The sequence below is a fragment of the Eupeodes corollae genome, chromosome 3 (assembly GCF_945859685.1).
Source record: "Eupeodes corollae chromosome 3, idEupCoro1.1, whole genome shotgun sequence".
NCBI classification, from domain to species: Eukaryota; Metazoa; Arthropoda; class Insecta; order Diptera; family Syrphidae; genus Eupeodes; species Eupeodes corollae.
Genome location: NC_079149.1, coordinates 34,698,347 through 34,721,669, shown reverse-complemented (window position 1 = coordinate 34,721,669; position 23,323 = coordinate 34,698,347). Strand labels below are relative to the sequence as shown.

At 30.5% G+C, this 23,323-nt stretch overlaps 1 protein-coding gene across 5 annotated transcripts; it reads left to right on the top strand.

Annotated features, from left to right (window-relative positions):
- Positions 1-128: 128 nt before the first annotated feature.
- LOC129950047 (uncharacterized) lies at positions 129-22,522 on the top strand. Of its 5 annotated transcripts, XM_056061821.1 has the most exons (11): positions 129-582; positions 5,019-5,271; positions 11,957-12,264; positions 12,326-12,520; positions 12,590-12,744; positions 12,831-13,037; positions 13,115-13,213; positions 13,277-13,401; positions 13,507-13,827; positions 18,332-18,439; positions 21,428-22,522. In XM_056061821.1, the coding sequence occupies exons 2-11, from the start codon at positions 5,148-5,150 to the stop codon at positions 21,448-21,450; spliced, it is 1,665 nt and encodes a 554-aa protein (XP_055917796.1). In that variant the 5' UTR covers positions 129-582; positions 5,019-5,147; the 3' UTR covers positions 21,451-22,522. The 5 variants fall into 5 exon arrangements, with proteins under 5 accessions (XP_055917796.1, XP_055917800.1, XP_055917798.1 ...); XM_056061823.1 differs by lacking the exon at positions 129-582 and having other exon boundaries at positions 5,135-5,271; positions 13,522-13,827; XM_056061822.1 differs by lacking the exon at positions 129-582 and having other exon boundaries at positions 5,135-5,271; positions 18,782-22,522.
- The last annotated feature ends 801 nt before the right edge of the window (positions 22,523-23,323 follow it).

The window sequence follows — 23,323 nt, the reverse complement described above, 5'->3', positions numbered from 1 at the left end:
ACTCCCCCTTTGAAACAAATAAACGGAACTTTTTGTCTTCCGTTCTTTGCTTCATCTCTTTTGTGTTATAATTCGGCATTGCTTCCTGTCACTCCGACTCCACCGTCTGTCTTCTACACAAACTCTGTCAGTTGCTGTTTTGCTTTCGCATTTATTTTATTGCAAAGTTTCTTTGGCTTTGGCAAGGAAAAGGCAAAGTTTAAGAAGGTGTATACACAAAATATAAAATTTAAATTAATTAAATTTCTTATTGTAAAAGTGTCAACCAATTCAATATTTCATTTCGTCGAATGTAAAAAACGAAAAACAATTCAACCTCTCAGTGAGTTTTGACTTTTGTGAAGTTTTGAAAATTTTGCCGCGATAATTTTTCGCTATTAAAAAGCAAACTGTCTGTCTGACATTTATAAAAGCTATAGACTTGGCTTCCATCAAAAAAATCGTTAAAAGGACAGAAAAACAAAAACAGGAAATATGTTTAAACAATAAAAAGTGATTACGCGCGCTAAAAAAAAAGATGAAAAAGTACTGAAATAATTTCTTTTGGTGAAGAGAACGTGGAAATTTCTAGTTTTATTCGATGTAAGTATAAGCACGCCATTTTGATTCGATTAAATAAATAAATAAAATCATTTTCTTGGTTTTTAAAATCGGTTAATTTTATTTTATGGTTTGTTATTGTTTCTTAAAAAAGCGGCATCTTCTAAATGACGGATCATATCATAATTGTCATTTTGTGGAATAACAAAAAAAGTTTTTTAAACATCAAATTTTTGATGGGGAAAATGTCAAAATGGTTTCGTGTCAAATAATCTCGAATTTTACTTTGTGCTCTTGCGCAGTGGCATTTGTGTGAGTGTGACGTATTGCGCGCTGGTGTGTTATTGGATGTTCTTTCATTCCATTTGTAATTTGCAATAGTAGTGGTTTATATAGTAGGCTTTTTCGTCCAATCAGTTAAATGTCAAATTTGTGTTTTTCCTATTTATCAGAATTTTTGCTTTGGAGTGGCTTCCTTTGCGTTGTCATTCTTTAATAGAAGAGTATTGCCAAGCTAAGAAATAAATGTATCTCATAATTTTTATTTTGTCAATTATGTCAAATAATATAGGAAACATGTTAAGTGTGAATACAAAATTTACAAAAAGTGTTAAATTCTTAATCATAAAAGCTGGTTGCTCATAAATAAGGTATTTTCATTCTTTAAGAAATGGATCCAATTGATAATAACAAGACCAAAAGCCAATATGTTTGAAGGACTTACAAGCCGTATAGTTTTTTTTAATCTATAAACAGAATTTGGCATTTGAAACGTCCTGAAAAGCATAATTTAGAAATCAAATAATAAAAAATCTAATCTCAAAGTTTTGACGATATGACATTTGCATGAGCATTTTTGTACATTTATATATCTAAGAATACAAACATCTCTGAGATGTTGGAAATATAAACTGTTTTGCTGTCAATCTAGACATTTTTAATGAGGTGGCTTATTTTAAAATCTTATTGTTTTTCATTTTTAAGCTAGTTCTACATTATAGAGCTGAAGATTAAAAAGACCTGAGCGGATCCAAGATCAAACGTGTGTGGGGAAACTGAGGTGACTGCTTGGATCTGTCGATCTTTTTGGGTTTGCATTTCAGTCAACTATCGACGAGACCGAGCCAGCCAGCCAAGGCTCGACTCTGTCATGTGTTTTGAATCAACGTTTTAAATTGTTCTGTCTGTTTACACAATTGTATCTCACCACCTAATAATAAGGCGTGTACCATCAACTGAGCGCTCCGAGCGCTCAACTATTTTTTAAGTGAGACAAAAAATCTCGGCTGAGCACTGAGATTTTTTGCGGAGATTTCTGAGACAAAAATTTCATGGATTCATTTCTCAATTTGCTTGCTCACCCAAAACATCTGTTTAGTTGCCATTTGTTTTATTTTATAATTTTTAATTGAAATAATTTTTAAGAAAAGAAATAAAATTTAAACATTTTTATAAATTAATTAACATGAGTGAAGAAGTTCAGCAAATTTTTGAGGTCGACGGGGTGCAATATCTTTTGATCGATATATCCTCACTATCATCGCTTATTAGGAGTTCCATCAAAATCTTTTCATGCTCCTCATTCCTTTTTTTATTTCTTATTTTATCTGATGAACTACTTACAATTTGACGCAAAACTTGTTCTTGTTTGTTATCCATTTTAAGTTTTTTTTTCAAAAGTAACAAAGAATTATCAATTATCAATAGAAAAAAATAATAAATTCACATCAAAAACTACAATTGACAACATATGTTTTTGACAGCTTATGTTTGTACGGAGCTTCTTGCCCCACAAAACGATTCTGCCTTCTCCAATCTGACATTGAGCGCTCACTGAGCGGTCAGTTGATGGTACACGCCTAATATCTAACTATCTTAGTCATACAAAATTTCAAGGAAAGACGAATTCAAAAATACACAGTTTGTCAAAATTGCTGTGGTGTTGTATGGCGGCAAATTTGGATCGTGTTTCTTTGGACCTGGTACAAATGGCTTGTGAATGTCAAGCTTTAATCGTGTAAAAAAATAGCTTTCTGAAATTTTATTATTATTTATTAATTATAATATTCGTCAATATTATAAATAAAGTTTATTGGAATTCTAGTTTTCAATTTTGTGTCAAAATGACTTACACGGAGCTTACACTGATAAGCTATGACTATTATGGGATGCTACTTGGCGGCTGGTTACTTGAAATCGGTTTGTTTTAATGACAAAATTCACAATAAATGATTTCCTTTCTCGAGTATTTACTGTAATTCAGTCTCCTGCTCTGTAAATCTGACTGAATTTTTTGTTCAAAAATTAGAGAAATATAAACACTTCTTTTTATTTTCTCCTAAAGATTAGATGCATTCAAAACTTCTTGTGATACAAAAATGAAAGATAAAATAAAAAAAATATTTTAAAGTAAGTTGCTTAGGTTTTTGCGTGTCAGTAAAAATAATTTAAGATTTCTATTGCCTGTCTGTGATCTCAGTAAATTAAAACAAAATACATTTTCCGAAATACAGTATTGTAAAAGCACTTTATGAAGTGTTTTCTTTACTTAAGCTATATTAAAATCAGTTAAATGAATATGACATCCCAATGACACGTGATTTTATCTAAAAAGTTTCTTGCAACTTTAAAATTATTTTGTTGGTTATTCTAATCAGTAAAGATTTCTAGCATTAAAAAATGATATCCTTTCGTGACACAGATTGCACATTGATATAGTCTCAGTTTAAAATTGAATCAGTGGATTTATTCCACTCATTTTTTGACATAATAGAATCAGCTGTTGGAAAAATAAATTCCAACAGCAGAAATAGTTTTTAAAAAACCTAATTAAAAAAATTATTTAAGTTTTAACACAGCAATAAAATATATATTCAAACATTTGTACGAATTTATGTGAATGCCAGGTACAACTGGCCTAAAACCTTACTCGATTTGTTTTGAGTATTATGCATATTCTGATCTATTCCTGCGTGAAATCAAAAATTTATTTTAATTTCCATTCAATTTCTGTTATGCAAAAATGGGTTACAAGAAGTTTAGTATTGTTTAAATATAATTTCAAGTTTAAAAATAAAAAAAATACCATTCTAAATAGTGTAAAAACTACTTGAACAAAGGAGTATTTATATTACCTTGACAATAAAAATACAAAATTGTCTAGAATTGTTCAGATCTTGAGCATTTCGAGTATACTCTGATCAGAATTTGATCATATGATCTGATTTATAAAATACTGACCTTGTTTTGACAGCTCGTAAAAGAGGCAAATATGAAAAGAAAGACGAATTGATGAAACGTCAAAAAAAACTCACCTCGAAAGAGTTTTATTGGCCAGTTTACATTTCTAAAATCTCATATAATTCCGTATAAACAAAATTTCTCATACAATTTTCCAGGTTTTGCCATCAGATGTCTAAAAATAAAAATCGAATTCGATTTCGCAAGAACTCTTTAAAAAATGTAAAGTATTTTTTATTGCTAGTTGAGAATACAAAGTAAACTACATACATTTATATTTTGTTTTCCTGTTTGTTCACATAAACCAAAAAATTCTTATTAAAACTAATTCTCACTCCAAAAAATACTTAATTTAATTAAAACATGTGTACGTATAATGCACTTAATTATAAATTAATTCTTAAAGTCATAAAACAAATGTTAATAGAATTTGTTTATTCACAAAATAAGTTTTTAATATTTTGACACTTTTGAACCCGAAAATTTGATTCGCTTTTGTATAGAAAGTTTCAAATCAATCTTATCTGGTAATGCTGCATTATTGCATCATGCTCTTTAATACCATTTTCTTGGCATACTTGTCCCATTTACTGGAAACGTCAATCATCACCGGTACTGAACTAACACTCTCACACAACTCTCAAATCGCCTCCGTAAAGAAAAAAAGAAGAACAAACCCACACTACAATAAGAAAAAATACGGCGCCATTTTGGATAAAAATTTTACCGCGTTACTTTTCTATTTCACTCAAAATTATCGCCAACCCTTTCTATCCAGTGCATTCTAATAGGCAACTAGCCGTCAGTTTTTTTTTTGTAATTTCTGGTATTTCTCATTCGTTTGGTGACAGCTGTCATAGCTGACTGTGAAAATTTGTCTTTTCTTCGACAGAAAATTTTGAAGTTTCTTTGGCAGATCAATTAATTCACAAATAATGCAAAACACTCAAAGTAAACTACTTTGCAAAAATAAATAAATAACAATCGCGTTAGCCGTTGAGATTTTTTGAAGAAAAAAATATAAAATTTCGATTGATTTGTGTGAATTTCGAAGGCATTGTCGTCACCGCTTGTCGCAAAACCTAATCAAGAGCCAAGAATAAAATTTTATTTGAAAATTATTGGTGTGTACTTGTTTTTATTTTAAAGAGAAATTTTTCCCAATAAAAATTGAATAAATTGTGTTTTTCCTACCTACATTTTGATGCATGTAAATAAATTTTCATTTTCGTCTGCAGATAAGAATTGCTCGGGTTTTATTATTTTTTGCTGCCACTATCCTCAAATATTTTTCATCATCCAGAGGTAAGGATTGGAAAACACAAGGAAACTTAATAAGAGGACTTGAAGGAAAAAGTTTTAACAAAATGATCTCTCCCGATACGCTCCACCATGAGGAGGTCAACTCTGACCTCGACCGACAAATTCGTCAAGACATCCACGACATGGCCCAGGAAGCTCAGATCCAAGCTCAAATAATCCAGCACGAAGGTAAATATGTACTTTTTTTTTAATTTTAAATTCAAGTGAAATCAAAACCAATAACACGTTTGGCAGACGTTTGCACCGCGTCCATAACTACGAAAAGCAAAACCAATTTGACTTATCTTGACTTTAGCTCTGCCTCTGAACTGAAATTCTCAGATAAATTGTCAAATTACGTAATGTGACATTCTTGTCATTTTTATTTTTTATTTGCCAATCAAAGAATTGGAACTTCATCTTCTGTCATCATATTCCTCCTTTAAAAAAAATAAAGTTTCTCATGAATTTATGAAAATATTTGTGTTTGAAATTATGAATTATTTTGCTGCATAGATTTTTGTGATTGATTTCCTCACAAAAGTCACCAATATGGCGACCGCCTGGGGTTAACGCGAAGAAATCTTGTTACACAAAATAATCATCCATATCAAATCTTTAGCCAATATAAATATATAAATTTTCTGCTTTTCTTTTCGCCCTCTTTTTCTCTGTCAAAAAATTTATTTTTGTCCATATTCCGTTCTTGTTGGATTTAAAACCTTATTTTGATGGTGTGTGTATTTAAATGTTTATTTTGTTTCTTTTCATTATATTCTTGTTTTCGCTGTCGCATCGACATCACGATTTGGTGTGTAGAACGACAGCTACAGCGACGAAAACGACGACGGCGCGCTCAAAAAATCATGAAAAGAAATCCAAAAAAGATTGACATTTGAGAAACGTCGCCGTTTGCTAGTTGTTTTTGTTTTTATATGGGCACATAAGTTGTATCTATGGATTTTGGGCTGTGTGCCTACTTAGATGCTGTGGGTGGGTGGTTGCGGTTTGGCAGAAAATGTAAAACAATGATTGATTGATGTTTGTTTGATTTTGCAAACAAAATTGAATTAATATTAAAACATTCATATTATTAAATGAGAATTAGATACGAATTTAATGAGAAACTTCTTATTTAAAGTAATATGGAGTTCATAAAAATACATTTTTGTTGTCTTAAATTAGATTGTCTTAGATTTTACCCTAAGAAAAAGCTAACTCGGGTCGGTTTGTAAAAAAAATATGAACTTCTTTCTAGAGCTTAGTATATACGATTAGAAGATCGTCCAATATCAACCGAACTGTCAAAGTCAAATTAGGTGACAGTTCCACTTTTCTATCAAGTGAAAGCTGTTCTAGATACCGACAATTTTTTGTCTTTCCATTAAAAATTGTATGTTTATTTGTATTTTTTGTTTGTTTGTAAAAACCGCATTAGTTTAAAGAAATATCAGAAGTGTCAAATGTCAAACCATGCCTTTAGGTAGTTTATTATCCGCTTACATCCATCCAACCAACATCGCACGAACTCAATTTCCTAGATAAATTACGAGTCCAATTATTTTCAACTTTTTGGATCAATTTTATGATAGAAAATTGTTTGAAGATTGGCTGCCAATCACTTGTCTTTGTCAATATCTGTCACTTTTGACATACAAAAAAATAAAAACATGGTTGACAGAAAATTGGTTGAAGAATCTGCCAATTTTGGAAGATTCTCCAATCGTGTATAATTTAGCTCAATTTTTGGAATTTGGTTAAATCAGCTTAATTTTACGTTTTGACATTAAAATCGGCTTAGGATGCATATTTTTAGCATACGTTTTATTATTATTGTCAACCGAAGACCGAAAAGAATGAAATAAAATTGTAGTATAAATTTGATGAAATTACGGTAATTAAAAAGTATTCCAAACCTAAAATGTTTAGTTTTTTTTTTGTTGGAATACTTCGGATAGTAGATGACTTAACGTTTATAGTTTATTGAACGTTTGTAGGTTATGCCAACTTCAAAACAAATATTTTTCATCTCCCGTCTATCAAACAGACTCTCAAGTTCCATTCAAAATTAAATTATCTGCAGCCAACTGGGTGACATTAACGAAATAGTTACAACTGTTTTCATTTCAAACACGCTTCTAATACGTCAACTAGAGTTCCAACTGAAAAGTTTGAAAAATGTTCTGGTTGGTACATCATTGAGAAGGATAGCTTTTGGCTTTGTGCAAAGATTCTTTTCAAACCGTTTCGATCTGAAATAACGTGCAATTTAAAAAAAAATGTTTCTATTAAATCTGTACTTTTCTTAAATTATTTTAAAAGACAAGACATTTTTAGAAATTTACTAAGCTTAAGAGATGATTTACCTAGTTTTAAACGATTTTATAAATCTTAATAACTTTTTAACAATTTTGTTAAAGTTAAAATCATGAAAAGTCTACTCTTGTAACTTGTAACCAAATGAGACATCTGTGCAATTAATCTTATAAGAGCAGTGGATGGAATGGTCCAGTCTACAGTTGGGAATTGCAATTATTAGGTCTGTTTAAGCTTGTTTGCTTGGTTTATTTTCACGAACTGTCACTTTTTAGACCTGTTCCGGTTTTTTTTAATAAAAATCAAATTTAAAACTACTAAAAGCAAAAAGAAAGGTTTAAAATATTGGAGTCGGTTAGTAAATTACTAAATATGTATTTAGAAAATTGCTACATTGTAAAATGTCAAGACATTGGGCCTTACCAATAATCAAAATTAAAGCTCCCTTAAATATTTTACTGAGTTTAAAATATTTTTCCATACCAATAAACATTTTAATAATTAGGTTGGTTGCCAAATTCAACTTTAAACAAAGAGTTAAATTAAAATCCATTAAAATCGTTTTGACAGCACACGCAACAAATACTTTTCAGGTCACAAGAGTTGAGATTTGTTGTGATTGTTGTCTGCTGATTGGTTGTGGCAATATTTTATAAAAAGTAAGTCAAATAATACTGCTTTTAATATATAATTGTGATTAAGACTTTCAAGTTTATGCTGGAAAACAAAAATATTTACCTGTAGTGCCCATAAAACTCTGTATGGTCATAGTTTGAAAATGGTTCAATTTTCTCTTTATATCCTTTTTTCCTCCTTGCTTCGGCCACATTTTCTAAGATATTTATATTTTCTATTGAATCCGAATCCCTTTCGAAATTTAATTTGAATCAAATATTTTAACAATGTCAATTCAATGCTGTCTTTTTGACAGAGAATGTAGCAGATATTGTAATAGAAGGCTAATTAGTAAAAGACGTGTTTATTTTGGTTATTAGTATACACGCAAATTAACTCGCTGTTAAAATTTAACACAACGATACCTAAACGTGTGTTTAGCGATTCATTATTGGTAAGTCCCATTAACAATAGGTTCTTTAAAATGTTGGGCTATTTATTTTGCCTTCAGCTAAGTTTCAACTTTACTAAATTTTCAAGTAAACTAGATCACTTTCCCAGATTTTGAGCTAAAGCTAGTTTTAAAAATAAATCTTTTTAGCTGAATGCCCTCATTTATTCAAAAATATCTAAACTTCATTTGAATACAATTTTTTTTTTGACAATTTAATTTAAACTTCAAAACAACCATTAAAACAGGCTGTACGCCTGTTCTTTTTCTATCTATTTGGCAGGTTCAGACGTCTTAAAGGACTTAATTCAATTTTCTATTATTTTATTGACTTGCCTCCGAAAAATTATCTCCCAATTAAAGCATCTTTATTAGATAGTTTGTTCAAAAAGTAGACTAAAAAATCAAGTTTGGTCTACTTACATATGTCAAAATGTCAGCTGGGGGGTCATTCCGTAAAACGATAATCGTTAGACGATATCGTTTAGATGATAGTCTCACTTCACGTAAGACGATAATCGTCAAAGTGATATCGTCAAAACGATAGCATTTGCACGATAGCTAAGTAGGTATCGTCTGCTATTAATTTCCATTGATAACTAAGCAAATTGAAGTAAAAAAGTTTCGGTGTAGTTTAGTTTTGTTACAAAACGAAAATAAAAACTCAAAAAATATAATGAATTCGGTAACAAAGAAAATTAATAGATGAATGGGACCTTCTATCTATTCTAACCCATATGTAAGCATTTTTTTTTTATATATTTAAACTTTGGGGCGGAGGAACATTTTTAGTTTCGCTCTTGCACAAAGCACTAGTCCAAAGAAGTTTTGGAAACAACAAATATTTTTGAAGCCAAGTTATGTTCTCTGTGGATAAAATGGAGTCTTCACTTCCTTCCCTTGGACAAAATTGGGATTATTACTGCAGCTGATTTACAAAAATATCAGAAATTGAACAAAGTTTTTGATATTATAGTTTATTCTTCGGCGGCAAAAAATTAAAACACAAAAAGTGACAATAACAATAAACATCACAAAATAGTTGGCATGTTTATTAACAATACATATTTTGCATATTTTCAAAATTTCTCATAGAGAAAAACCAAGTTTAATAACATTTTCAAGTTATTGAACAGTCTTATATTTCGTTGAGTTCATTTTGACATTTTGAATATACTCAACAAACTTATACTGAAAGGATTGAACGAGACGATAGTGATAAAGTTACGTGAAGCAAATTATTGACGATATCGTGAATGATAATCGTTTTGACGATTATCGTTTTGAAAATTACGGAATGACTACCCTTTTTTTTTCATTTTTTTTTTTCATTGAATATCAAATCATTCATCCACAACTTATTTCTGAACTGTCAAATATTTCCGATTTGTAATAATTTTCTACTAAGCACGGGAGCTGAGTTTAAGGTATCAAAGTTGGCAATACAGTGGATAAAAAAAGGAATGGCAATCAAAGCTTTTTCAATTTTCAAAATAAATTAAATTTCTTAGAAACCAGTAAAGAGGAATAAACTTAATAGGAGCATTTAAATTCATTTTAATTACAATATAAATAGAAAATAAAAAAAAAAACCTTTGCTCAAAAAAGTATTAGCAATAGACTTCAATTTTAACTTAGGATAATGAAATCAAAATATTAGTACTTTGTATGCAATCCTTTGGCATCAATTATAACTTGCAATCTTCGGTCTATCGAATAAACCAGAGTTTTTGTGGTTTCACTAGATATTTTGTTCCACTCTTCCGTTATGACACTTTTTGTTCCGATTTAGGTGAAATTTTATGTTTTATCACTGCTTGTCCCAAATGATTCCATGAGTTCTCAGGAGAACTGCGGAGGAGTTTTAAGTTTTTCAGCACTGTCTATTCAATAAAGTTCAGATTGCCGACTCCATTTGCCGCCATACACCCCCAAACTAAAACATTCCCTCCACCATGTTTCACAATAGACACAACATTTTGAGTTCGGTATTGGGTTTCCTCCAATACCGAAGTGTTTTCCACATCTACTACCAGGTTAGGAGCACTTTTTTTGGGATTTTTTCTAACTTCCCTCAAAATATCACGTTATATCAGAAAAAAACGCGGTCCGCCTGTTCTTTTCATGTTTTCTGTTGACTGTGTTTTCGATTTTTTGTATGACACTCCGACCTGTAAATAAACTAATATTTAACTTCTTACCGATTGCACTGTATGTTAAACCTTCTTGGCGCAAAATAACAGCTTTGTTTTTAACAAATTTACTTAGCTCTTTAGACTTGAGCGATGATGAAATTGCCATGTATGTATGAAATTTCCAATACTTTTTTTAGACACTATAAATACAATTCGCTTCTTTTCATAATTTTTAAATTGCGCGATAGCAATTCTTGATAAATCGAATCATTCATTTAATGTTCTTAAATTTCTGACGGCAAAAGTGAGAAATTGGGTAAAATTTACCACAAAAAGTTTCACTAGCCTATCTCATATCCTTTTTTCTTTTTAACCTTCCTTTCGTCATTTCGGTTCCAAAATATTTTAAGAGTTTAGTTAAATCATGCTTTAGCCAGTGTCCTTCTCTTATTATATTTTGGAAAAGCAAACAAAATAGATTACAAGTCATGTTGGATGGTTCAAGTTTGGCGCAAACAAAATAAAAGCTAGTGCACCCCAGGGCTCTGTCCTGTCTCCTGCACTTTTTCCTGTCTGAAACCTAATTCACTTACCTGCTTAGCTGACAACAGTACCCTCAGCATTTTATATTCGTTTTTTAAGTTCAAAACGCTGCTCCTGGGATGTTCATCAAATTCGGACCTTAACAGTATTTTAATTGCTGAAAAAAACTTAGAGTATATAATGCGGCGAAAACTAAATACTAGCCATTTTACACCAAGCATTTTACGTTAAAATTTTATATATTTTTAACATAACCAACCCATTTTTTCTTTTTCAATGTATTTATTTTTATAATAAAAAAGGGAAAAGAAAAAAGAAAAAAGAACTTACAGGACATACATACATTGGTTAAAGGCTTGATTATTATAATTGCCATCTGTGAGTTGGTGCTTCAGTAACTTATTTAGGTAACTCTTTAACAATATTTGATGTAAATGCTGACAGTAAAATTGTTATTCTTTTATGTCTCTTGAACACTGTCGCAATGTCTCTTGGATGCTTTATTACTGTTTCAATGTACTACGCTCTAGAAAAATAGCCATTTACATTTAACCAAGTGTAAAAATTGCGTGTTTTGAATTCTCTGAATTCTGAATTTTATACTCTCGTGCCCAACTTTGGTTATGCTTTCAAGTACCCTGATTGGTTCTTTCACCGTACCACGCGAATGTCGTCTAACTCTACCACACGTGACTTTGACATTAAATAGGTACTAAGTGTCCCTTAAGGAGTGCCAAATAGAAAATTGGGAAACTGATTTCAGAGAGAAAACAGATTATTTCACGTTGAATAATTTATTTTGTTTATTTTAAAGCTCGCGAACGCTTCCAATCAACATCAAGTGCAGATGAATCAGTTTCCGATCATGATGGCAATCATCAGGACATGCATGAAATGAGTGACATGCAAGATATAAAAGATATCAAAGACATAAAAGATATACTTGATTCTGGCGATGGCAATAATATGGACACATCTTCTATACGCAAACGCCGCGGCAATTTACCAAAACATTCAGTTAAAATACTAAAACGCTGGCTCTATGAACATCGATACAATGCGTATCCAAGTGATGCTGAAAAGCTTACTCTTTCACAAGAAGCTAATCTGACAGTTTTACAAGTAAGAAATTATTTCATTATTTGTTGGAAAGGAATTTATTAAAGTTTTTTTTCTTAAAAAGGTATGTAATTGGTTTATAAATGCCAGAAGGAGAATCTTGCCAGAAATGATTCGCCGTGAAGGCAACGATCCTCTACACTATACCATCTCCAGACGAGGCAAAAAACTCAATTATTCATCAATGAGCACATCGAGTTTGAACACATCTGCAAATAATGCTCCAAATCCAATCACTGGTAGTCCCGCTTCAGAAGTTGTAAGTACAGAAAAATCACACACAAATATATAGTAGACATTTTTAAGACATTTAAAATATTTTGTATAGATTGTTGGAGCAACCGAAGAAGTGGAAGGAGAAGAAGTTCATGATGGAGTTGCCAATGTTCTAACTGCATTAGGTCATCACTTTGTTCAAACACCAGGCGGTCAAGTTGTCAAAGTTGAACCAGAAATGGAGTACGATGACAGTGTTATATACAGGTAAATGCAAATTCATTCCATCACTTCCAACTCTCATTCATTCAAATATAATAATCAAATCATTTAACAAATAACAAAAAAAAAAGATACCGACGACAAATGTCGCCCTCAAATTCACAATTCATGCAAGTTCCCAGATATTCCTTTAACGCCTCTGCCCTCAATCAATCGCCTCAAGCATTTCAATTCTATCAATATCCCAGCAATAATTATTTCTATAATCAAACTGTTAATCAAATCATTCAAAATAATCCCAATCAAACATTTCCGATTCCCGCTATCAAGAAACGGAGGTAACCTGGGTTTTTGAAATTATTCGAATTTTATTAAACAAAAAACGAAAATTTCTTTTTTTTATCGTTTTTTTTAGATCTGAAGATGACAGTGTAAATGAATATGAATCGTGTTCACCAAGCGAAGAAGATACATCTAAATTTGAAAACTCTGATGCATGGCAAGGTGTAATAAGGTAAGTTTTGAAATTGTAGTTCTCAAGAAGTGTTTTCAACTTTTGGTATGTTTTTATTTTTAGTACCGAAGAAGTGACAACAAGTCCATCCAATGCTGCCTACTGGAGTGCGCCACATCCGCATTTGGCCCATTTACCACAAATACCCCATCCGTTAAGTGGCAATACAACAACAACCACACCAGTTGGTAAGTTTCTTTTTTGTTTTGTTTAGGCCAATTTTATTTGGATGTATTGTTTTTTTGTTTGTTAAGTTGTTTATCATTTATTTTAATTAAATTATATATCCAAAGATACAAAAATTTCAGTTCCTATTGGATTGTCAAGAGGAGGTGGCAGTACGAATCCACAAATTGTTGTGCAATCAGCAAATGAATCTAACACATCAGCAAATCACGTGATACACACTTCATCAAATTCAATTGTTGAAGTTGCAGCTACGACGGTAGGAGCTGAAGCAACTGTTGTCACTTCATCTACGGCGATAACACATAATAATACGTCAATTAATAATAATATCAGCAGCAACAATAACAATACAAATACAAATAATAATAATACGTTGTCATCGTCGGCGCAAAGTGTAATGATGCCAAGTAGTCATATGGTGAAAGGTAAGTTTGATAAATACTTATTTTTATTTATGTAATAATTCTTTACTGAAGACTCAACAAAAAGAGTCTTTCTAATTTTTCAAATTTTCAAACAACGATGAGTAATATTTGATAAATTTTGATTTTATTAAACTTTAAAGCACCTAATCAAATAAAAACAAAGAGGTTTTCCAATAACAAGTTTCATTTTGAAACTAAAACAAAGAGTAGTTATTTTAAGAGAAATCAATTAATGTTTATTTCACTGTAAAGAAGAAAATATTTGATAAAGAATTTCCAAACGGTACGGTTGCTGTACCATATCCTTTCCATGAATAATTCCACCCTTAAATTCTTTAATCCTTCTTTTTTTAAGAGTTATTAAGGTGCCAGTACCTCTGGCGTGATAGTTAGTGTGTTGGACTGTCATGCCAGAGGTCTTGGGTTTTGCTTAGAACTGTATGGCCTCTCCATCCCTGAAAACATTACTCGTACACAGGAATGGTTGAGATGTTGCGCTAACAAATTTGTTTCAACGTTTTCAATTAACGAAGAAAATGAGGTCAGAAAAAAGAAAAATGGCAGCATTGCCAGAAAAAGGACAAGTTTATTAAGGATAACCAACGATAACTTAGCCTTAATTAACCCTTTCCAGACAGATTTTGAATTCCCATGTTCGGAAATCACACTTATTGTTTTAGATATATAAATTATATAAACATTGTTATTCCCAAAATAATGTAGCTACGATTTGTTTGATATACCAGTTTAGTAAAAAAAAAAAAACAACTAACTGGGAGCTAGCAATGTAGTAGGACCTCAAACATTTTTTGAAGAATGCGGTGAGCAAACTTAAAAACTACATGTTCAGGAAATAGTCTTACATAGCGACTTTAAAGTCTCCCAAAGAATTTGAAAAGGTTTTGTTTTTGCCAAAAAAGCTTAGCATTATTTCTTGACTTGGGTTTTGTCAAAGAGGAAAAACACTTTGCTCAGAATTTAAGTCAACAGTGCAAGTAAGGAAAATGTTCCTAGCTACTACAATATTAAAAATATAAGGGAGTCAGAGACGGTTGCTGAAGTGAATGTTTAATCTCGTTTGTCGACAACAGCCTGCTTATGTGACTTTGAAGCTTGTTGATACTTTTATGAGCCGCAAAGTCTGGTTTAATTCAAAATACCGTTACGATTGAGAAGCAAACATTTAAAAAAAAAAAAAACAATTTTAGAGCTAGAAAACTTAGACATGGATGTTGATTGTAAAACAATAACAATTAGTTATGCTAGATGGAAGTCCGATTAATGCCTTAAGTAAAGCGAATGAAACTCTAAATTGCTATATTTGTGGAGCAGAACCTTCATAAATGAATCTTCCATTCGTTCAATAACAAACATTAAACATAATTTCATCTCCGGTGGTGGTTGCGGGATTTTGAGTACCTTATTTACATATAATACAGAATTTCATTTAAAGCTCGGCAAATACATAAGTTTCTGTTGAATGAAAGAACACAAAATTATTCAAGATAACTTTAAGCTAAAATTGGGAAATCTGGTGGACAGACCCAAACCTGGTTATGTTACAACAAATAATGGCGAGGTTTTTTTTTAATCCAGAGTAGATTTCCGAAATAACCGCCGGCGGTGTAGATAAGGATCTTATCTTAAAATTTGGTTTAATTTAGAGAACACTCAGTTCTAGTAGAAAAATAAATATGGACAGGTTTTAAGAACTATTTCTTAAAACAAAAAAATTATACTTTTCAAAGTACAGCTGGTACTAAACGCCTAGCAGTTTACATAAACTTTTGCTCCATGCAAAGATCAAAAGGGGTTTGTGATCTACCTACATATAAGTGTTCTTTCGGAAGAATTGTTCAAAACAAGCCACAAAGATTATAAGAAAATCTGGGGTGGAGGACGACGTCTTGATGTAAATTAACATCTTTTGAATTCAGTCATAAAAATCATAAATTATGGATCGGTGCGTGCGCCATCTATACCGCGGCTCCATTTTCTCTTCTGTTCTGTGGGGATGGATGATTTGAAAAATTTTCAGTGGCTTACATGCACTCTACATAACCCAGCCACCTCAGACGTTGTACTTCTATCCTCCTGTCTTAAGTCTACACCGTTGTCTATCTTTGCAAAATGCTCACCATTCATGTAGTGATCTTTAATAATTTCAGACATTGTTGAAACGAGTATCGTTATATTTTTAAGCAGAAAAGAGATTGACACAGCAACTTCACACTTATTGGAGACACTAGTTTTAAATGGCTTTGAATGCATTAAAGGGCCTTGCACATGAGAGCGAACAACGAATGGACGAACAAACGTGATTTCAACATTTCAAAAAGTCAATTTCAAACTAAACACACTTAAATTATAAGAAACCAATCGACGATTATGTTAGGATAATAAAATTTGCATTTTGTTCTCTAAAATAAGACAATTTTGTAAAAACAATTTGGTAGTAACGAACTGCAGTGTGGTTCCTACGAACTGTTAAACTCTATTCGCGTTCCACATACAATCCACGCTGCAACGAATAAATTGTTCGCGCTCAACTTAACCTCAAAATTATACCCCACTTTGTTTAAAAGGGTAATTATAAATTAACAATTCGTCGCTGTATACGAATAGAAATAAAATCATGTGAAAAAAAGTCAAAATATGCGAACATCCACAGTTCGCAGTTCGTAGCTCATGTGCAAGATGCTTAACACAGCAACGTTAAGGGCCTTGCACATGAGAGCGAACAAAGAAAGCACGAATGGACGAACAAACGAGATTTTACGCATTAAGCCTAGTACATACTTCCTCGTGAAGTGAACGTTCGCCAGTGGAGAAAGTGAACTTTTGACATTGCTCACTGGTACACACTAGTGAATACACGTTGTGAACATGAACAAATCAAATGTCAAAGCTTCACCAACAGTTCCCGTACATTTTGCACGTGAATTGCCCGTGAACGAAAACTCTCCACTTTGTTCTCCACTCAGCTTCACGAGCAAGTTCACGGGTGAACCAAAAACTGGAATTTGTATGGGTTCACGAGATGGTTCACAAGTATGTACTAGGCTTTAGGATAATAAATTTGCATTTTGTTCACTAAATCAGACAATTTGTAAAAACAATTTGGTTGTAACGAATTGCAGTGTGGTTGCTACGAACTGTCAAACTGTATTCGCGTTCCCCATACCATCCACACTGCAACGAATAAATTGTTCGCGAATAACTTAACCTCAAAATTATACCACTCTTGTTTTTTTTTTTTTGTTGAAAAGGGTAATTCTACATTGACAATTCGTCGCTGTCTGCGAATAGAAATAAAGCTCATGTAAAAAAAAATTCAAAATAGTCGAACATCCACAGTCATATGCAAGATGCTTTAAACCTAGACCCTAAATTCAATGTCGCTGTGAAAATGCTACCAATTTTTAAGGCGAAATTTTAAGGTTTATCAACACTCAAATCAAAATGTGACAACTATCTCCTTGTTTTCGTCGTTTGGTATTTTTTTTTTTTTTGACAATAGAAGAACATCTTATAGAAATAGTGCATCGAAATTCATTTTTGCACGACAAAAGACGTAAGTCTTAAAAAAACGTTCATGCCAAGCAAAAAATGGAGGAAAATTGCATTACAATTGTTCACTTATTTTTTTTATTCCTTTCTATGCTGTCAAAAGCACTGTTGACGTTGTTATCTATTTCACATGGATTTGGAACTCGAAAATTTCGTTGCTGTGTCACAGAGCTAGCGCAGTCAAGGGATTCTGATTGGCTAAATCTAACTACAAACGTAGTTGAAATTTCCCCTCCGACGTAGTGTACAAATTTCGCAGATTTTCCGAGATTTCGCAAGTAAATTATTTATCGTATAGAATTCCAATTGAGCTAAGAATATAGATTACAGATTAAGGTTATCTCTTGCATTGTTGTAAGTGTTTTACGTGTTAAGGAACCGCTTATCCAAGAAAACGCATCCAAGAATTTTTTAATATGTGAGTATCTGAAAGAACAGCTGATTTGATTTTTCTATGATTTTTGGTAAAAATCGGGTGAATTTCTAAAATTGTTTATTGAAAGTTTAGATTTACAAAAATTTTGGATCTCGAAATCAAAATGTTTGTCTGTTTTTTGTGAACAGTTAAACATTTTTTTTTCTTGCGTTCTATCTCAAATTAGGTCTACAACTCGTTCAATAAGGTATCTAAAAATACGCATACTCAGAATTGTCTATTCAATTCGAGATTGAGCGCAGCCTATTAATAATAGTATAGTCGCTAGGTGACAAATATCAAAAGATGATAGCTGCCCAAATAATGGGCTATTCAAAACGAAACCTCTTATTGGAAAATCCTATAAAATCACCTTAAAAAAAACGAAGCTCTTTTTTGGAGCTTTTGTAATCCTAAATGACTTATTCAAAACTTTCTTAATTAGCCCCGTTTTAAGTTTAGTAAAATTGTTGTTTAGTCTAAATTAAATAATACAAAAATTTGATTTCCTTTTTGTAGGTGTTATCCGAGATGACAAGGATAAATTCAAGTGTTTGTACCTTCTTGTTGAAACCGCTGTAGCTGTCCGCCAACGTGAACAGGAACAAGAGGACGTTCATGTGCTGGGTAATTGAAATTTAAAGAAAATTATCCTTCGAAAAGTTAATAATAAATTTAAAAAAATACACAAAAAATATAAAAAAAACTTACCTTACCAATCCAAAATATTTTGAAAAAAGAAAAAACACAAAAGCCAACAAAATATAATTTAATAGATAGTTTTAATTCTTAGTTTTTTTATCTCTTTTGTTTGTTCATTTAATATCATTGCCATTTAAAATATTTATATCCATTTGTATTTATCATCATTATCATCTTTTTCATTCTCTATTCCCTAAACAAAAAAAAACTTTGATTTCTTATTTATTTTATTTATTTTTTTTTCTCTCTTTCTTTATTGGAACCCAGATTATGTTCAAACATAAACAAAACGAAAATGCATCTTAAACAAAAACAAACAAAAAACACACAACAAAACCATTAACAAACAAAACACTATTCATCAATTAATCCTCCGAAGAATACATTTTACCAAACATCCTATTCGTTCAACTTACAACAACAAATCTTCAGTTTCATCAGTTGATTTTTTAAAAATTCTTTTGATTGACAAAAATGTATAAACATCATAAATAAAAATAAAACAAAAAAAAGCGTGCGAGTCGGATTCCATCCATCCAAAACATAACCAACCCAAGCGTAAAGACACTATACCACGGGAAAGAGATAAAAGAGGTGATATGATTATGAAGAGGATTCAATATAATATATTTTAAAAAAAATAGTAAAAACAAACAAATGTTAAAAAACCATTGAGTGAGATAATTTGCAAATAACAAAGTTGAAAGTAAAAACTTAAAACAAAACAGAAATACATATATTTTATTTTTTAAATAATTTTCTTTTTATTAACAAAAATACATCATAACAAATATATATAAAATTTATGTTCATACATATTAATTTTATAATTTATCTAAAAAATTAAATATATTTTATTATACCACAAATACAAATACAAACACAAAGGAAAACTTAAATTCCTTTTTTTTCATTCTTTCAACAAAATAGAAGTAATTAAAACAGATTGATCTTTTATTAAATTTAAATTCAAATTCACAAATAACAAATTTAAAAATAGTATATTTGTACATACAATTACTATGTATAGTAAATAAAATGGATCAAAATAAAAAAGAATACAAGAAAAACATATAATCATACAAAATTAGCCAGAGAGACATAAAACAAACAAAATAAAGTCCTTTTTATATTTAGAGAAATAAAATTACTTGTTGTGTATAGAATAGATAGAAAAAGAAAAACAGTAAATGGTGTAGATGCATCCAAAACATATTCCAGAACCAGTTTCATAAAACATAATAAATGTCAATTTCTACAAGAAGATGTTCTTGTTTAAACCACTACCCTTGTTATATGTTTAGGTCTAGGAAAATGTGAATGTTTAAGAATGTGAATACTTTCTTCAAATTATCTCCTTAACTCCTTTCTCTTTATGAAACTTAAAATTCGTCTTTAATTTGTTTTGTTTATGTTCGGTTAATAACAAAAATTTAAACTCCACAGAATTAACATTAAACATAAACATAAACAATCGAATCTATTCCTTTTTTTTATACCTTGAATAATGCTTAAAGGAACAAACTTCTACTGACTACGATTTTGATTATCAAATTCGAATTTAAACAATTTAAGGTTGACAAATCGATTCAAGCTAAGACCTCACAAATAGATATTGGGGCAGGTTCAGACAACACAAGGGACTTCATTTGCAGTCAACTGCGTTCTTTTGACGTAAGTTCAGACCAAGGCAACAATTCAGTTTTGCAAGTGTCATAAACTTCAAACTCGGAACTTTACTTCACCAACCTCTATCTTAAAAAACTACGAAAAAACTTTATTGTCTACAAAATACCTCTCAGGCATGCTAAAATTCCATTTGACTTGAATTTTATGTATTTTTAGAAAATATTACTTATTCCTTTTTCAATTTGACAAAGAACAATTTTAAAACATCAAATAGAATTGTGCAGAAAATAAATAAATCACAAAGTAATAAAGTTCAGCTCTGAGTTGAAAAAAAAACTATGATTTATCTGTCATGTTGACACAAGTATAAAGTTCAGCTCTGAGTTAAAAAATGATTAGTCGTCATTTTGACACAAGTAATAAAGTTTAGCTCTGAAAATAAAATCTATGTTTAGCTGTCATATTGACACAAGTGGAAGGTATATTTTTCTTGACTAACTTTCCAGTCAACTTTCCAATAAAGTTGGCTTATTGGAAAGTAATTTTTTGGCAGCTGCCCAATTAGATGCTAAAAACTTGCCTTACTTTTAAGTCCCTAATGTCGCCTGAACCTGCCAATTATTCTGCCTTTATCCAAAGGTCCCTTAAGAGGAACTTCCTTCTACGAATGGCAACAAAAAATTCTAATTGCTTTCATCCAAACAAATAGAAATTGTCGGGTTCATAAAAAATGGTCTCCAATTAGGCAATATTTTAGTTATGACTGAAGCTTCTATACTTTTTTGCCAGTCGTAGTTGGAATTTTCCAAAGCACGGAGCCTGTTATAAGTCTAATTATATGAGACGAAGAATTAATTGAAATATAAAAACTCAATCTGGCCATTTTCTATTTATGGCGTAAAGAGATTTGCATGTTACCAAAAACACGTCTTAGACAATTGGAGTATTTCCTTATTCGTTTTAATTAAACTAATGGAAATTATACAGGTCTAGGAGATACCTTTAGCCTTCCATAGGTCAATATTTTTTTGACTTAAAACTAATTTTTGTAAAGTGGATTCTTCATAAGTTGTGAATGACAAAAACGGGTATAAACTTTATCTTGGATATGAACAGTTCAGGAGGATCAATTTTGCTTTATTTCTCGCATTAACTCCCAAAACCAACACCATTTGGAAACTATGTTTAACTTTTTTATTTATTTATAAAAACACAACTTAATTTTGCATCTTTTTTAACTACGTTTTTTTTTTCAATTTTGGTTTAACAAAACTTTCATTTCAGAAAAATTCAAATTCAGAACATAATTTCAAAAATAACAAAACTTAACTTTCAATTTACTTTTATCCGACACAAATCAAGAACTTTTGTCAAGCGTACTCAAGAAAATACTGGACAATTTTGTTTTATTCTTTCTTTTATTTTTTTTTTCAATTAATTCTTACTTAATGTACATTTTAAATTTTGTTTTCTTTTTATTAATAATTCTTTTTGTATAAAATAATTTTATTATCATATTTTAATTATGATTCCTTCACTATTTTTCATCTTCTTCATATGTTTTCTATAATATAATTAGTTTTAGTCCATTTATTATAAATATATTAAATATCTTAATAACTTACTGTCAAATGGAATATGAGTATGTGTATGCATATAGAAAATAATAATAAATAAACACAAAAAAGAAACAATCTAATGAAAATTTAAAATAAATACAAAAATATATATATAAAAACAAAATTCATTTATTTTATTTTTTGTAAATAGTACTTCTAATAAAAAACAATTATTATCTTAAGCAAAGTCAAATGAATAAACAAAGATATATATATTTAAACATATATATATGATATATTAATGTTAGAGAAGCAGTAAAAAAATATGTAATATTAAATAAACAAATCAACAATCTATTACAAATGTAATTTTATTATTTTCTAGTAATAATATCGAAATTTTAGACAAAAATAACGACTTTTTATGAAATAACAACAAAAAAAACAACAAATATTTGAAAACCAGAGCCATTGTCAGTTCGTAAACGCGACTTTATTAACATCTCTCGAATGTTTTATTATAATAATAATTATTTTTTTTTTTAAATAAAAAAAAAATCACAAATTACTATATAAATATTATAAATATGTTTTTGTTCTGTTTTAATTTTAGTCAATAAATTTTTGCATAACTAGTTTAAAACTAAAAAAAATGGTAAATGATTTTAAAAAAAATACCTACAACAAAAAAGATGAAACACAAAACAAACAAAATATTTAACAAAAAAAAAAACAATTGTATGTCTCCCAAAATGTGTTTTATAGTGAAAAAAAATCGAAAGAAATAAAAAAAGCGAATAAAAGTTAGAAAAAATATCTATATGGTTGTTTATTATTTTAATTTATTGTTACATCGATCCCAAATAGCAACAATTGAGAAAATGACGGTTAAAGAAATTTAAGAACGTCATTTGTTTATGAAATATGAAATGGTTCCTCTTATTCCAGCAGTAGATATTTGGAGACCGGTGAGTTGAATCACTCCTTCTTCTAACATAGAAAAACTATGTTTTTTATAGCTACCACCACCAGTTGTATTATGTTCAAGTTGATTCTCCGTGAGTTTTCTTTTAACATATGCTTTCCAATCAAGCCAAACCTAGAGACAAAGTTGAAGAAATTAAAGGAATTGATTACACCAGTTAAAGCCTTACTTTTCTCCAAGTTCCTGCGTCTATTATTGGAGGTCCAAGTAGATTTAAATCTGTTTTTAATTCTTCCCAAAACAAATTAATTTCCTCTTTTGTACTTTTGGTGTATCCTTTGGCAATGTCTGGTTTCCGGGACAGTGCTTCATACAGTTTATTGTATTGGTGTTTATTTGTCGTTTTCGACCTTTAAAATGGTAAATAAATAAAATTATAAATAAAAAATAACAAGACTAAGTTAAAAGAACTCACATATTTTCAAATAACTGTTTCAAATAACTGATTTTGTTAGTCTACGAAAAAAAAACCTGTCGTAGAAAAGGACAACATATTTCAAGTTTTTTCGGGGCTGGTGATATCAAATTTTACGAATTTCGAATTTCGTACCAGATTTTCCACTACGAAGGGAACTTGTAATAGATTTTTCGGGATTCGTAGTCTTTTTTCTATTACGACGTAGCTCGTGATAGGCA